Source organism: Hyaena hyaena, unplaced genomic scaffold, assembly GCF_003009895.1.
Source record: "Hyaena hyaena isolate Hyena2069 unplaced genomic scaffold, ASM300989v1 scaffold_321, whole genome shotgun sequence".
NCBI classification, from domain to species: domain Eukaryota; kingdom Metazoa; phylum Chordata; class Mammalia; order Carnivora; family Hyaenidae; genus Hyaena; species Hyaena hyaena.
In genome coordinates this window covers 606027-620748 of record NW_024080953.1, presented here as the reverse complement: position 1 = coordinate 620748, position 14722 = coordinate 606027, and the positions used below count along the sequence as shown (strand labels likewise).

At 33.9% G+C, this 14722-nt stretch overlaps 1 protein-coding gene across 1 annotated transcript in view; it reads left to right on the top strand.

Moving 5' to 3' along the window:
• The window catches only part of STXBP5L (syntaxin binding protein 5 like), a 360126-nt gene that overhangs the window by 266123 nt on the left and 79281 nt on the right, over positions 1-14722 (top strand). The window contains exon 20 of the mRNA XM_039248873.1: positions 851-922. Within this exon, the coding sequence (XP_039104804.1) occupies positions 851-922 (72 nt within the window). The remainder of the gene's footprint in view (positions 1-850; positions 923-14722) is intronic.

The window sequence follows — 14722 nt, the reverse complement described above, 5'->3', positions numbered from 1 at the left end:
TAGGAATGCTGGAAATTTCAAATTCGATAGGTTCTGCCTCTACCTTTTATGGCTTTTGAAAAGAAGGCAGAATAAGAGATTGTGCATGCATGTGCCATAAGATTACCTTATGAATGAGAAAGAGAAGGTTGATTTTTGTAAGTTTATGGACTCTAGGGTAGGAAGATGTTATGGGATAAGGGACGATATTTGCATACTGAAAGCACAAATTCACTTAGAAAAACTGTGGATCCTATGACAGTATCCAAGTGACTTATTCAATTTACACAATGGTATGACAAGGTGTATATGTGACAAACATAATATAATGGTTACTCAATTTAAACTTATTGAGACTCAATCATGAATAGAGAATTTTGGTGATTTTAAAATTTGGAAAAACTGTGATAAAATCATAAACGTTGTTCCTATTCAGTGTGTAAGATGACTACAATGAATACTCACTTTATATTATAAAAATAAAATACCAAAGACTAAAACCCCTAAGCTCTCTTTTTAATACTGAAGATTGAAGACAACCATTTTGATTTTTATGAAGTAACATAAGTATTACTTACAAGTAAAATAAGTTTACTACATAAAAATCGTATGACAAGTATGACAAATCTGTTCTTATATTTGATTAAATAAAATTACTACAGCACTCTCATCATTCATCTATCACCTCTTACTTTCTAATTGATTTATTTTTTTTAATATTTCCTTTCTAATTTGATTACCTAAACTTGCTGCAATTTCTTCATCTTGGCTGTTCTAGATTCTGGTATGATATCACTTCCTTTCACTTTAGATTATTTTTCTCTCTTTCCTCTGCCTGCTGCTGATGCTGATGTTCTGGCATGTTCCAAAGACAACTTTTGCATGCGTGGCCTGTCTAACTTTTATCCTGATTTAACGAAACGGATCCGTACTTCCTATCAGAGTAAGTTCTATAAAGGTTAGGCAAATAGCTTTTCAAAGTTTTAATGCCTGATTTAAACCCTTACATCTGTGCTTAGTAATGTGTTTTTTAAAACACATTCAGCATGCATGCAAATTTTTGTTTTGTTATGGAAGTGCAACCTGATAATTTTGGTAATTATATAAATAGTTCAAATAGCTAATGTCATATATCCATTTGTTCACACCCTTTATTTCAGTGTTTATTGCAAACCATGCAGACCATATTCTGTTAGTTCAAGAGTCACTATCACTTGAGGAGGAAGAACCATAGTCCCCTTATAAATAGTAAACTTGATAATGCCAGTGTCAATAATAATAGTAAACCTGACAATGCCAGTATGAATAATTTCTTGTTTGGGAAACCTTGTGCCTTTAGTCATTTTTTAAAAGTATTATAACAAGGGCCACAGTATTTTTCTTTTTTAAGTAATTTGATTTCTTAGAGTTAGCTAACTTTCCTAGTTTCTGATGCCTTTTATTAAAATAGAAAACACAAACACACTGTGAAGTTGGGAAATTAAAGTCACAAACTAAAAAGCCAATAATATTAACATTCACCATGGTAGAAAATACAAATTTGAAGAAAGTTGAGTAAGCAGTTCTAAAACCTAGTGCAGAAAGGATGGAAAATGAGGGTATGATTGGAGATGCAGATAATACTAGTGATATTATGGGTGAACAATTCCTTGACAAGATGATGTTTACAATATATTGATCAATATTATGCTAAAAAAAGGGAGTTGCTTAACAATATATATGATGGCTTCATGTTTGTATAAAATATGCATATACGTGTATACATACACATATTATTTGTATTTTGAATTTCTTCAGACCTCGCCTCACCAGTTGTAGATGATTAATGGGATCACATCATTAATAATAACCTAAAACATTGTTTTCCTCTAGCTAAAGGATGTCAATTCCTATGAAATTCTTAAAATTTTTCTGGGAAATGCCCATAGGGTGACTTATTTTTCATCATAAGTATTCTCTAGTTTTCTATTCTAGTAGAACACCCCCTTTTTGGATGCTTTCTACTGGCTTTGCTCCTGGTGACTTGTGATAAAACATTGATATCTATGTTGGATTCTGCTGCTCCTAAAACAAAAACCAATTAGGTATTATGATAATATATCTTGACACCTGAAAATTACATAAAATTTCAGTTCCCATAAATAAAGCTTTATTGGAATGCAGCCAAACTCATAATTTACGTATTATCTATGGCTGCATCCACACCAAAATAGCAGAGTTGAGCAGTTGCAGCAGAAACCATATGGTCCATGATTCTCAAAATATCTACTATCTTGCTCTTTATATAAAAAATTAGCTGACTGCTACCGTAATACTATTCTTTCACACCCATTCCCTGCCACATAAAATGTTTCAGCCAAAACTTTTCCTGTAAATAGTCTCCATGTGGTTTAACACACGTACCAGAGCGTCTGAATCCCAGTTTAGCCTTCTCAGGGTTGGATTCCCTCAAGATTGTGTGTGTGTGTGTGTGTGTGTAAGAGGGAGACAGAGACAAGACAGAGAGATAGAATGTATCCATCTATATAGATAGAAAAGGTTTCTAAACATGAGATTGTGGCTTTTAGACATCTCTTCTTTTAATGTATTTTCTAATATTTCTATAATAAAAATGCAATGCTTTTATAGTAAAAAGAGAAATTGTATGCTGAGGATAAGAACCAGGAGCAAATTCTCAATCATGATTGTACAGTATAAATCATGATTGCACAATATAAAGGTTAATGAAGTTCTGAGACATGCTCACTTATTCTGACCCTTCAATAATCTTATATAGCCTTCAGATTTAAAAAGCAAAGATTTTAAATCTTCATTCAGGGTACTCTAAAATATAATTCCTATCTACATTTTCAAATGAAATTTCTACTACTCTTCTATAAAAACACTCCCCTTAAGCCAAGTGTATCTATCTTGCTACCCTCATAATTTGTTTATATCATCCATCTCTGGAAATGCCCTGCTCAAATTTTACTTCTTATTATAAACCTTTCCTGCTGCCATCAGAGCCCTGTTATGCCAATTCATTTAAATGCCTACAGTGTCTATAATGTACAAGCTTGGACATGGTAGTATGTGAACCAGTTGGTACTTAGTGCAGGTTCATTTGTATTTTATTTATTTTTATGCATATGCTCTACCTTTCCAAATGCATGGGAAGAACATGAAGAGTATAACTAAAATTATTTATACCCTCTATACCTAGCACAAATATGTGCTTCGTAATTAAATTGATGATGGTAGTGAGACAGAGTATGACAGCAGGCTCTTTTTGCTCGAATGAACAGCCAAGGGATTTTTCAAATTTGACAAGTGAGAGCAGAAATAGCTTCTGTAGTTATGGGGTTCACTGAAATTTTGCAAAACAAATCATAGTTTCCTCTGAACAAAGATCTGAAGTGTCAAGACAGAATTAAGATCAAGTACTTAGTAGGTCATTAAGAGATCCTCATGTCTCCACCAGTGAGCTCCCTAGGAATTCAGACAAGCCATTGAATTTGAAATCAAATTTCTTTAACGTCTTCTCTTGATAATCAGCATCATACATTTTGATACGGGACTGATTAATGACCTGAAGGTATATCTTGGAATATGCTTTTAAAAATAAATTTTATGAAAATTTGCTTTTAATTTATTGGATGATATAACCTGGTTATGATTCTGTAGCTCCATTTTATTATAATAGAGACTAATTGGCTTTTTCATGAATTATTTCCCAGCTTTCAGGAAAGCATATCTGCATTGTCCCTATTTGGGGATACTTAACTTCCATTGAGTGTCTATTCTATTCTGGGATTGTGCTCAGCAATTTGACTCAGGTTGTATTATATTTAATGGTCATTGTAACACTTTATGCCAGATATTTATCTGTAGATTCTTCCACAGATGAAAAAAAAATGAAGACTAAAGATATTAAAATAGTTTCTCAAAGTTATGATGAGTGGGAATTACGCCTGTCTGATGCAAAACAAACTTCATATGCTTTCCATTGTATTATTCAGTGTCTCCTCTGAGTGTCTCAAAGTTTCAGGGTCATTGGAAATCAATTCCATTATACCATATTCAGAAACCACTCCCCACCCGTTTTTACCCACAATCAATGAAATAATATATTCAAAAACAAAACAATTTAAAATCATTTTTCAGGGTGCCTGAGTGGCTCAGTTGGTTAAGCGTCCAACTTCGGCTCAGGTCATGATCTCGCGATTCATGGGTTCAAGCCCCACGTTGGGCTCTGTGCTGACAGCTGGCTCAGAGCCTGGAGACTGTTTCAGATTCTGTGTTTCCCTCTCTCTCTGACCCTCCCCTTCTCACACTGCCTCTCTCTCTCTCTCTCTCTCTCAGAAATAAGTTAAAAAACATTAAAACATTTTTTTAAAAAATAAATCATTTTTCACAATTGAGGAGATTGGACAAGGTGCTTTCTGAATTTCAGTTTTTATCTTTTATATTTTATTATACCATTATTATATATTATATTTTATTATATCTCAAAGTGACACACATTCTATTTTGAACTTTATACTTTTTATTTCTGGAGAAACACTTCAGTTCCAATCTTTCCCTGGGCTCTTTCACTGATCATCTTGTAAGATAGTGGTTTAGGTTTCAAGGAACTGCCTACCCTAAATCTTTATTCCATCTGCCAATCTTTCACATCATAGAGTAACAAAACTATGGCTCAAACGAAACCTTTGTTTTTGACAGATTATGATTCGTGGAACCAGTGAAATGATTTACAAAGAGCAGCAGGCATAGGGGTCAGAGTTTTATATCAAGTTCTACTTAAGAACTACTCATTACATCCATAATCTGTGGCTAGTCATTTAAGTTCCCCGAGTTTCTTTTTTCCCCATATATAAAGTAAAAATTCTAATCCCTTAACTCCCTTAAAGACTTATGGAACTTATGGAACTTATTAACTCTTCTTGGTTAATGTTTGTAAAAGCACTTCAATAAATAGTAGACATTATTATTTTAATTAAATACAAAACCAAGCCACAGAGGTTAAATATCTTTTCCATAATAACATCTGGTCTATGGAATGACATCCAGTCAGCTGCCTCATCATCTAGTGTTCTTTCTACTTGTGAAAAGACAGAAATTTTGCTAGTTAGGAAATAATAGTATGCTGTTTGAACCAAAGGAGTTAAGGAATAGGCTTAAGGTAGAACACTGTCAGACTAACTTGCTTGTGCATCAACTTTTTGTTATGCAGTGGAAGATCCTTTAAAAAGTCTCAGGTCTATCTATAGACGTTTTACCACTCTCACTGCATGGTTTTTCAGATTGTGGGGAATGGTAACAAATCCTGTGAACACAAATAGAAGCATAGAAAAAAACTGAAAGAAGAATAAAAGAGAACTAACAAAGAGAGGAACATAAACATAAAACAAAAATGAACTGGAGAACATAAAAAATGGAAGAGTAAAACAATAAAAAAGGAAAGAATGCCTGAAGAAACAAAAATGAGCAAAAATTATGGTAAATAATAAATTGGAAGAGCTCATTTATTCAAAAAAATATTAAGCATCTTCTGTGTTGAACATTTTTCTAGGCATTAGATATATATATATATATGAGTGAAATAATTATGGTCTCTTTCCTCAGTTTAGAATAGAAAATATGTAAAGAATCCATAGGTATACTGTTATAATTGAAAAAAGCAGAGCCATTAGTGAAAAAAGTGAGATAAGGGGGAAAAGGGACCTATTTTTGTGAGTGTTATGAGAGAAGGGCCTATCTGAGGAGGAAATATTTAAGTGAAATTGTGTGAGATAAGAAGGAAGCAGACAATGCCTTGGACTTACACTTCAGACCAAGATAGAGAAACAGACCAAATAACCTCTTGCCTAAAATAAACAAACAAACAAAATAGACATAATAAATGAAACTATGGCTTTTTTTAAGATGCAGGAAATCAGGCAAAGAAATATAGTAATCTTTGAAAATGGGAAACAAAAGATGTGAACCCCATAACCACATATGTTTCCTGACCTGAGAGTTTATAGACTGTAGCAAAAGAGGAGGGGAAACCCAAGAGGAAACCAGTTGACCCCCTAAGTTGATGAGATGGATATGAGAAACCGGGAAAACCAGAGCAACTACAGTTCAGTTCACAAAGAAGATCTCAAAGATCTATAGTTTCCTCCTCACCAAAGTACTGATCAACATATACTATGATGAAACTAACCAGGAATACATAAAGAACCATCTGAAGGGATTAAAGGAAACAGTGTCTATTCCCAGCAGCCAGACTAGAAAAAACTTCAAATTTACATCCACTTCTAGTTAACGTTGTACTAGAGATTCTAGTGAATATAGTCAGGCAAGAAAAAAAGTTATCTAAATTGAAAAAGAAGTTAAGTCATCTTTTTTCTTAGATGACATTATTATCCTTTAAAAGAAAAAAATCTAAAGAAGTCTACAGAGAGCTACTAGAACTAGTTTGACAAAGTGCAGGCCATAAGGTCAATGTATGAAATCATTTTTATTATCATTTTTATTTCTATCTACTCATAAGAAACAATCTGAAATTGAAATTTGAAAATACCATTTATAATGGCATCAAAAATATGAAACAGCCATAAGTAAGACAACAAGTGTGAAAAACTCACTGATCAAAAATCCGAAAACATTGCTGAGAGAAGTTAAAGAATACCCTACCAAAATGAAGAATTACACCATGTTCGCATTTCACAAGACTCAATATTAAGATCTCATATCTCCACAAATTAATTTGTAATTCAATACAATTCCAATAAAAATCTAGCAGACTTTTAATAGAAATTGACAAACTGATTCTAGAGTCCCTACAGAAATGCAAAAGATTTAGAGCCAAAACAGCTTTTTACAAAAGAAGAATGTTGGAAGACCAACACTACCTGATTTAGACTTTTTAAAAAATTAGTGTTATTGAATCATTTAATGTTGGTCCAAACACAAATAGATCAATGGAACTTAACAGAGACTTCAGAAATACACCCACAAATATATTTGGAAACTAATTTTTAACAAAGGTGCAAAGGCAATTAAGTAGAAAAAGGATTATTTTTCCTACAAATGATACTTAAACAAGTGAATATCCTTGTGTAAAAAAATTAACTTTGATCCATACTTTGTGACAAATTTTTTAAAAATTAACATATAAATAGATTATTAGCCTTAATATAAAACCTAAAATTATAAATATGTGAAAAGAAGAGATTTTCATGATACTGGTTTAGGCAAAAGCTTTTTTAAATAACATGCTTCAGGGACACCTGGGTGGCTCAGTTTGTTGGGTGGCCAACTTCAGCTCAGGTCATGATCTCATGGTTCGTGAGTTCAAGCCCCGCATCGGGCTCTGTGCTGACTGCTAGCTCAGAGCCTGGAGCCTGTTTCAGATTCTGTGTCTCCCTCTCTCTCTGACCCTTCTTTCTCACTCTGTCTCTCTCTCTCAGAAATAAATAAAACAAAAAAAATTTATAAATAACATGCTTCATATTAGAACATATGACTATATTGGATTTCTTCAAAAATAAAAATTTCTGCTCTTCAAAAGATAATGTTATGAGAATGAAAAGTTAAGCCACAGACTAGGAGAAAATATTTACAAAGCATGTATCTTATAAGGGATTTGTATGTAGAATAGATTTTTAAAGTTCTAAAAACTCTGTAATAGAGCACAGAACCCAATAAAAATATGGACCAAAAATTTGAATAAGTAGTTCACAAAAGAAGATATACTGATAACAAATAAACATATGAACAGGGAAGGAAACAATAAACAAAACTGAAAGGCAATCTTCAGAATGGGAGAACATATTTGCAAATGACATGTCTGATAAAGGGTTAGTATCAAAAATCTATAAAGAACTTATCACACTCAGCGCCCAAAAAATAAATAATCTGGTTAAAAAATGGTCACAAGACCATTTTTCCTAAAACAAATATTTTTCATAAAAAAACATACAGATGAGTAACAAACACATGAAAAGATGCTCAACATCACTTATCATCAGGGAAATACAAATCAAAACTACAATGAGAGATCACCTCACACCAGTCAGAATGGCTAAAATTAACAACAGAGGAAGCAACAGATGTTGGTGAGGAGGCAAAGAAAGGGGAACCCTCTTGCACGGTTGGTGGGAATACAAACTGGTGTAGCCACTCTGGAAAACAGATTGGAGATTCCTCAAAGAGTTAAAAATAGAACTACCCTGCAGCCTAGCAATTGCATTAGTAGGTATTTCCCCAAAGGATACAAAAATACTGTTTCAAAGGAATACATGCACCCCAATGTTTATACCAGCATTATAGCAATGGCCAAATGATGGAAACAGCCCAAATGTTGATCAACTAATGAATGGATAAAGAAGATATAATGTATATAAATATGTATACCTACACACGTCCATACATATATATGCATACATTCATACACATGCACACATACACACACACAATGGAATATTACTCAGCCATCAAAAAGAATGAAATCTTGTCATTTACAAAAATGTGGATGGAGCTAGAGAGTATTACACTAAGCAAAATAAGTTAGTCAGAAAAAGACAAATATCATATGATTTCACTCATGTGGAATTTAAGAAAACAAACAGATGGACGTAGGGGGGAAAAGAAAAAAGAGGGGCAAACCAGAAAATAGACTGTTAGCTATAGGGAACAAACTGAAGAGTTACTGCAGGGAAGGTGGGCAGGGGGATGGGTTAAATGGGTGATGAATATTCAGGAGGGCTCTTGTGATGAGCATTGGGTGTTATATGTAAGTGATGAAGCACTAAATTCTACTTCTGAAACTAATACTGTATGTTGAATAACAGGAATTTTAATAAAAATACAAGAAAAAAAATTTTAGGAAATCTAATCCAGCTGTATATCAAAAATAAAGGATATTCCAAAAATGTAATGATGGTCCTTTATTATAATTCAATCAATCAATCAAAGAATTAAACAACAAGGAAAAGAATATGAAAAGATACTCAACGTTCATCATTAGGAAAATCAAATTAAAACTATAATGAAAGAGTTGCCTCCGTGACTCAGTTGATTATGTATCCAACTCTTAGTTTTGTCTCAGGTCATGACCTCATGGTTTGTGAATTTGAGCCCTGCCTGTATCTGGCTCTGCGCTAGCAGCATGGATTTTCTCTCCCCCTCTCTGTTTAATGCTCCCCAACTTGCAATGTCTCTGTATCTCTCAAAGTGAATAAATAATCTTAAAAAAATGCAGTGAGGTATCATTATACGTCAGTTAGAGTGACTACAATAAAAAACATTGATCACACCAAGTATGGGCAAGAACATGGAAGAAACAGAACAGAACTCTCCCACCCTACTAGTAGGAATGTACAATGGTATGATAAGTTGGCTGGTTCTTAAAGATTTAAATATACATTTCTGATAAGAGCTAGTCATTTTATATCCAGTTATTTAAAATAGACAAATGAAAGCAGAAAGCTTATATCAATACAAACACATGCATAGCAATCAAACACTGAAATATTTGTAGTGGTCAAAAGCTGAAACTAAAATCTCTAGTAAACAAATTCTATTGTATCTGTTCAGTGGTTTACTAAGCAATAAAAAGGTAAGTATTTTTTTCCTTTTTTAATGTTTCAAGTTTTTATTTAAATTTTAGTCAACATATGGTATAATATTAGTTTCAGGAGTAGAATTTAGTGATTCATCATTTACATACTACACTTAGTGCTCATCACAAGTGCCCTCTTTAATACTCATCATCCATTTAACCCATTCCCCCTCCTACCTCCCCCTCCAGCAACTCTCAGTTTGTTCTTTGTAGTTAAGAGTCTATTACGGTATGCCTCTCTCTCTCTCTCTCTCTCTCTATATATATATATATATATATATATTTATTTATTTATTTATTTATTTATTTATTTATTTTTGAGACAGAGAGAGAGCATGAGTGGGGGAGGGGCAGAGAGAGTGGGAGACACAGAATCTGAAACAGGCTCCAGGCTCTGAGCTGCCAGCACAAAACCTAATGCGAGGCTCGAACCCATGAACCACCAGATCATGACCTGAGCCAAAGTCAGACACTTAACCTACTGAGCCACCCAGGTGCCCCTGTATGCCTCTCTTTATTCCCCCCTAGGTATGCACTATTGATAAATGTTGCAACATCAATGAATTCAAAATAATTGCACTGAATAAAAGAAACCAGGCCAAAGAAAAAGAGTTTATATTGTATGATTCCATTCATATAAAATTCTAGGAAATGAAAACTAATGCATAGTGAAAAAAAGCAGATTAGTGGTTGCCTAGGGGGTATGAAGGGGTACTTACAAGAAGGGCTGGAAGGAGGGTTACAAAAAGACACAAACTCTTGGTCATGAGGGATATGTCTATTATATTGACTGTGGACATGGTTTCACAAGTGTATATATATGTCAAAATTTATCAGATCATATACTTTTAAGTATATAAATTAAACCTTCATATAGCTTTTTTTTCAAGAAAGAACTAGTCATGTGAGGCAAGAAATGGTGTATTCCAGGCAGTGAACAGCCTATAAGAAGGTTCTAAAGGTAAAGGTCTTAACTATCTTCTAGAAATAAAAAGGCCAAGGAAGCTGGGAGTGTAAAAGAAAGGAACTGAAAGGGAAAATGAGTTAAGATTTTGATGTCTAGATGAGCAGGAAAAAGATTATACATGTTCCTGAGGCAATTATAAAAAATCCCATTTTATTTCAAGGAGGAGAATGATATGCTTTTATGTCTTAAAATACCATCCACACTGCTACATGAAGAAAATATTGTGGGGCCAAAAAAGAAAAAAGAAAAGACGAAGGCCGGTATACCAGTTAGGAGGGGGCCAGTGTGCAATCCAAGCAAGAAATAAAGGTGGCTTGGACTAGAGTTTTAACAATGTTATTGTGGGGGGAAAAAAAAAGGATAGGTCCAAATATTAGTATTTTAGAGCTAATTATTAATTCAGTGTGGAAGATCAGAGAGTGGAGTCAAAGATTCTTCCCAGATTTAGGCTTGAGTCACTGATTGTGTCATGATGCAAAGATGAAGCTAATGTTGGGATAAGGCATGGTAATAAGGAAGAAAACTTCAGTTTTAGACATGTTAAAATTTGATGTCTGTCATTTATCCAAGTGAAGATGTCAAGTGGACAACTGAAAACTATGAATATCAGTGCTGTTAGGTGAGTCTTTAGCATATAGATAATATGTAATGACATGGGAATAAATGAAATTACCTAGGAAGGGGAGAAAGGGGAAACAGAGGGAGGGAAGAGGAAGATTATGGATAGACACATCAGGAATTTCAACATTTATGTTTCAAAGGAAGAGGAGCAGCTGGCACAGAGGACTTGCCAGAGAGAAGAGAAAAAATGAGGAGACTGTTGCAGAAGCCAGAATAAAGGCGAATGTTTTAAGAAGTGATCAACCATGTCAGTTGCTAAAGATAGGATAAGTAAAACAAGCTCAGAGAAGTGACTAGTGGGTCTTTCTCTGTGAAGGTTATTAGTGGTTCTTTAAAGAGTAGGTAGGGAAAGGTGTTGAGATAGAAACCAAAAATTATATTAAGAAGAAAAGTGCAAAGTGAGGAAACAGAATAAATATATAATTCTTTCAAAATGTTTGGTTATGGAGGAGTGCAGAAAAAATAAGTCAGTAACTGGACTGGAATAAAGTCTCAAGAGGAGGAACCTTTTGTTTTTCATTTTAGATAAAAAATGTATTTTAAAGTTAATGCAAATATAGAGTGATCCATAGAGAAAGAGACAGGTGATGAGGGACAGAGGGGATAACTAAAGGAGCAAAATCCTTAAGAAGATGCGAAGGGATGGGAATCAGAACATATGTAAAAGATTAGCTAATAGAAGGCTCTCTCTACTGTAATAGAAAAAGCTACAGAATGAGAGGAATAAATTGAAAAATAGTATGATTTGGTTAGACAATTGGTTTTTTATATCTCTGATTTTTCAGGTCTATATTTTATTTACTTTTTGAAATCAGTCTTACAGTGTAAATTTTTTTTACCTTAAAACTTTGTGCTGGAAAATGACTGCATTGAAGTGTAATATAGTTTTAATATAATTTTAATATAATTTAATATAATTTAGTGAGTAAAATATAAAGTTTCATCTTTGAATTTAAACAAAATGCACAATGAAATAAAAAGTAGGAAAGCTATTAGTAATATGTGTGGGTTTTCTAGAGTTTAGTGAGTAATCTCAGTGTGAGTCAAACAAATAAAACAAGCTAATATAACTTATGGGGGTGGTCTCAGCCAGAAATGATTTTGTCCCTGGTGGGACATTTGGCAATGTCTGAAGATATTTTTGGCCCTCATTAATAGGAGAGGGGTGCTCTACTGGCATCTAGTAAATAGAATGCTGGTAAACATGCTATAATATACTATCTCACAGCAAAAACTTTTTCTCACCAAAATGTCAATCAAACTGGAAAAAATTCAGACCAGAGCATTTTATAGGATAAGTGATAATTTGGTAAGAAAATCCCCCAAAGTATGGACTATTTATATGTATGGGGACACTTGTGTCCTGGGTATTAGTCTCTTAAAGAATAGTGATATTTTATTTAACATTCACAAGTTGTTATTTCAAATACTATCTTTATTATACACTACGATACATTATAGGTATATACTTGACCCTTAAACACTGTGGGGTTCTAGGCACCAACCCTCCTGTGCAGTCAAAAATCTATGTTTAACTTTTGACTCCCCCTAAACTTAACTACCAATAGCCTACTACTGACCAAAAGGCCTTATGGATAACAGTCAGTTATCACATATTTTGTATGTTACTTTTAATATATACTGTATTCTTACAGTAAGTATGATAAAGAAAATGTTATTAAGAAAGTAAGAAAAAATACATTATACTACATTATATTATTGCATTATACTGTTATTTATTGAAAAAATTGTATATTAGTGGACCCATGTAGCTCATACTTATGTTGTGCAAGGGTCAACTGTACACTCTTCAAAATTTTAAATAAAAGTTGATATAATTCATTGTACCCAAAGGGGATTGTCTTCTGATATTCAGTTATTTACCATAAGATTTCTGTATCTGTTGTCAACCAGGACTTATTAATTATATATTTTCTTTATTATTACTACTATGTATTTTCTAATGAATCACTGTACAAATCTTCCAAATTTAGTCAATTTGCTTTACTTTATTTATATATCAGACATAATTTTCTCCACCTAATCTCTGGGAGATCTCTTTGGGAAATGATCTTTGGGAAAAGCACAATTATTTGGCAGGTTCTTTATTGTATTTGACAGTACTTTATTGGATACTTACTAGTATCGTGAATTGATTTATCAATTTAACGAGTTACTATTCTCTTGGTTTTCCATGTCTTCAGTTCAGCTTTCACAGTATTTCCAAGATATAAAATAAAACTAAGGGAAGGACTTTCCATTTCCAGACAGGATGTTGAGACATGAAAGTTCATTCTCATAATAACAACAGTGATGGCAACAGTAATAAAACCCTGTGATAAATACAATGATGAAGTTAAAATCATACTTTTCTATGGGGTTATTAAGTGGTAGATTCAAACAAGGCTTGATTAAATGAATTCCAGAGTGAAAAGAGACATTCATAGATGAGCAGAAAGCTGCAGCTGCTCCCATATCTGGTGCAAGTGACTGATCTGGGCACAGGTCCAGAAAAGAGGTGCCTTCTATAGATGGATGGACTACGAAGAGTAGGAAAAACTAGGATTCTACATCTAGCAAAAATCTTTTATTTATTTATTTATTTATTTATTTATTTATTTATTTATTTATTTAGAGTGCCCATGTGCACACATGAGCAGGGAAAGAGCAGACAAAGGGAGAGAGAGAATCCCAAGAATCTCACAAACTGTGAGATCAAGACCTGAGCCAAAATCAAGAGTTAGATGCTTATGGGGCACCTGGGTATCTCAGTCAGGTAAACTTCCAACTTCTCAGTTCATGATCTTATGGTTCATGAGTTCAAGCCCTGCATCAGGCTCTGTGCTGACAGCTCAGACCCCAGAGCCTGTTTGGATTCTGTTTCTCCCTCTTTCTTTCTGCCACTCCCCCACCACTTATGCTTTGTCTGCCTCTCACTTGCTCACTCTCTCAAAAATAAACATTAAAAATTAAAATATAAAAAAAGAGTCAGACACTTAACCACTGAGCCACCCAGGAACCCCTTTAGCAAGAATATTTTTAAAGGTAAATAAATTTGTCATGGACAGACCTGCACTACAGGATATAGTAAAGGGTTTTTGTTGTTTTGTTTTGTTTTAGAGAGAAAGAGCAAGGTGGGGCGAGAGACAGAGAGAGAGAAAGAGAGAATCTTAAGCAGGTTCCATGTTTAGCATGTATTAAGGGGTTTACAACACATAGAAGAAAAATATATGACAATAGTAACAAAGGATGGGAGGGACATAAACAGAATCATGTTATAAGTTTCTTTCATCATAAGAGAAATTATGCAATAATTAAGAGATTGTGATGAGTTATAGATGCATATTATAATCCCTAGAACAACCATTAAAAAGATAAAATAGGGGGCACCTGGGTGGCTTAGTCGGTTAAGCGTACGACTTTCGCTTAGGTCATGATCTCGCGGTTCGTGGGTTCAAGCCCCGCGTCGGGCTCTATGCTGACTGCCAGCTCAGAGCCTGGAGCCTGTTTCAGTCTGTGTCTCCCTCTCTCTCTGACCCTCCCCTGCTCACGCTGTCTCTCTC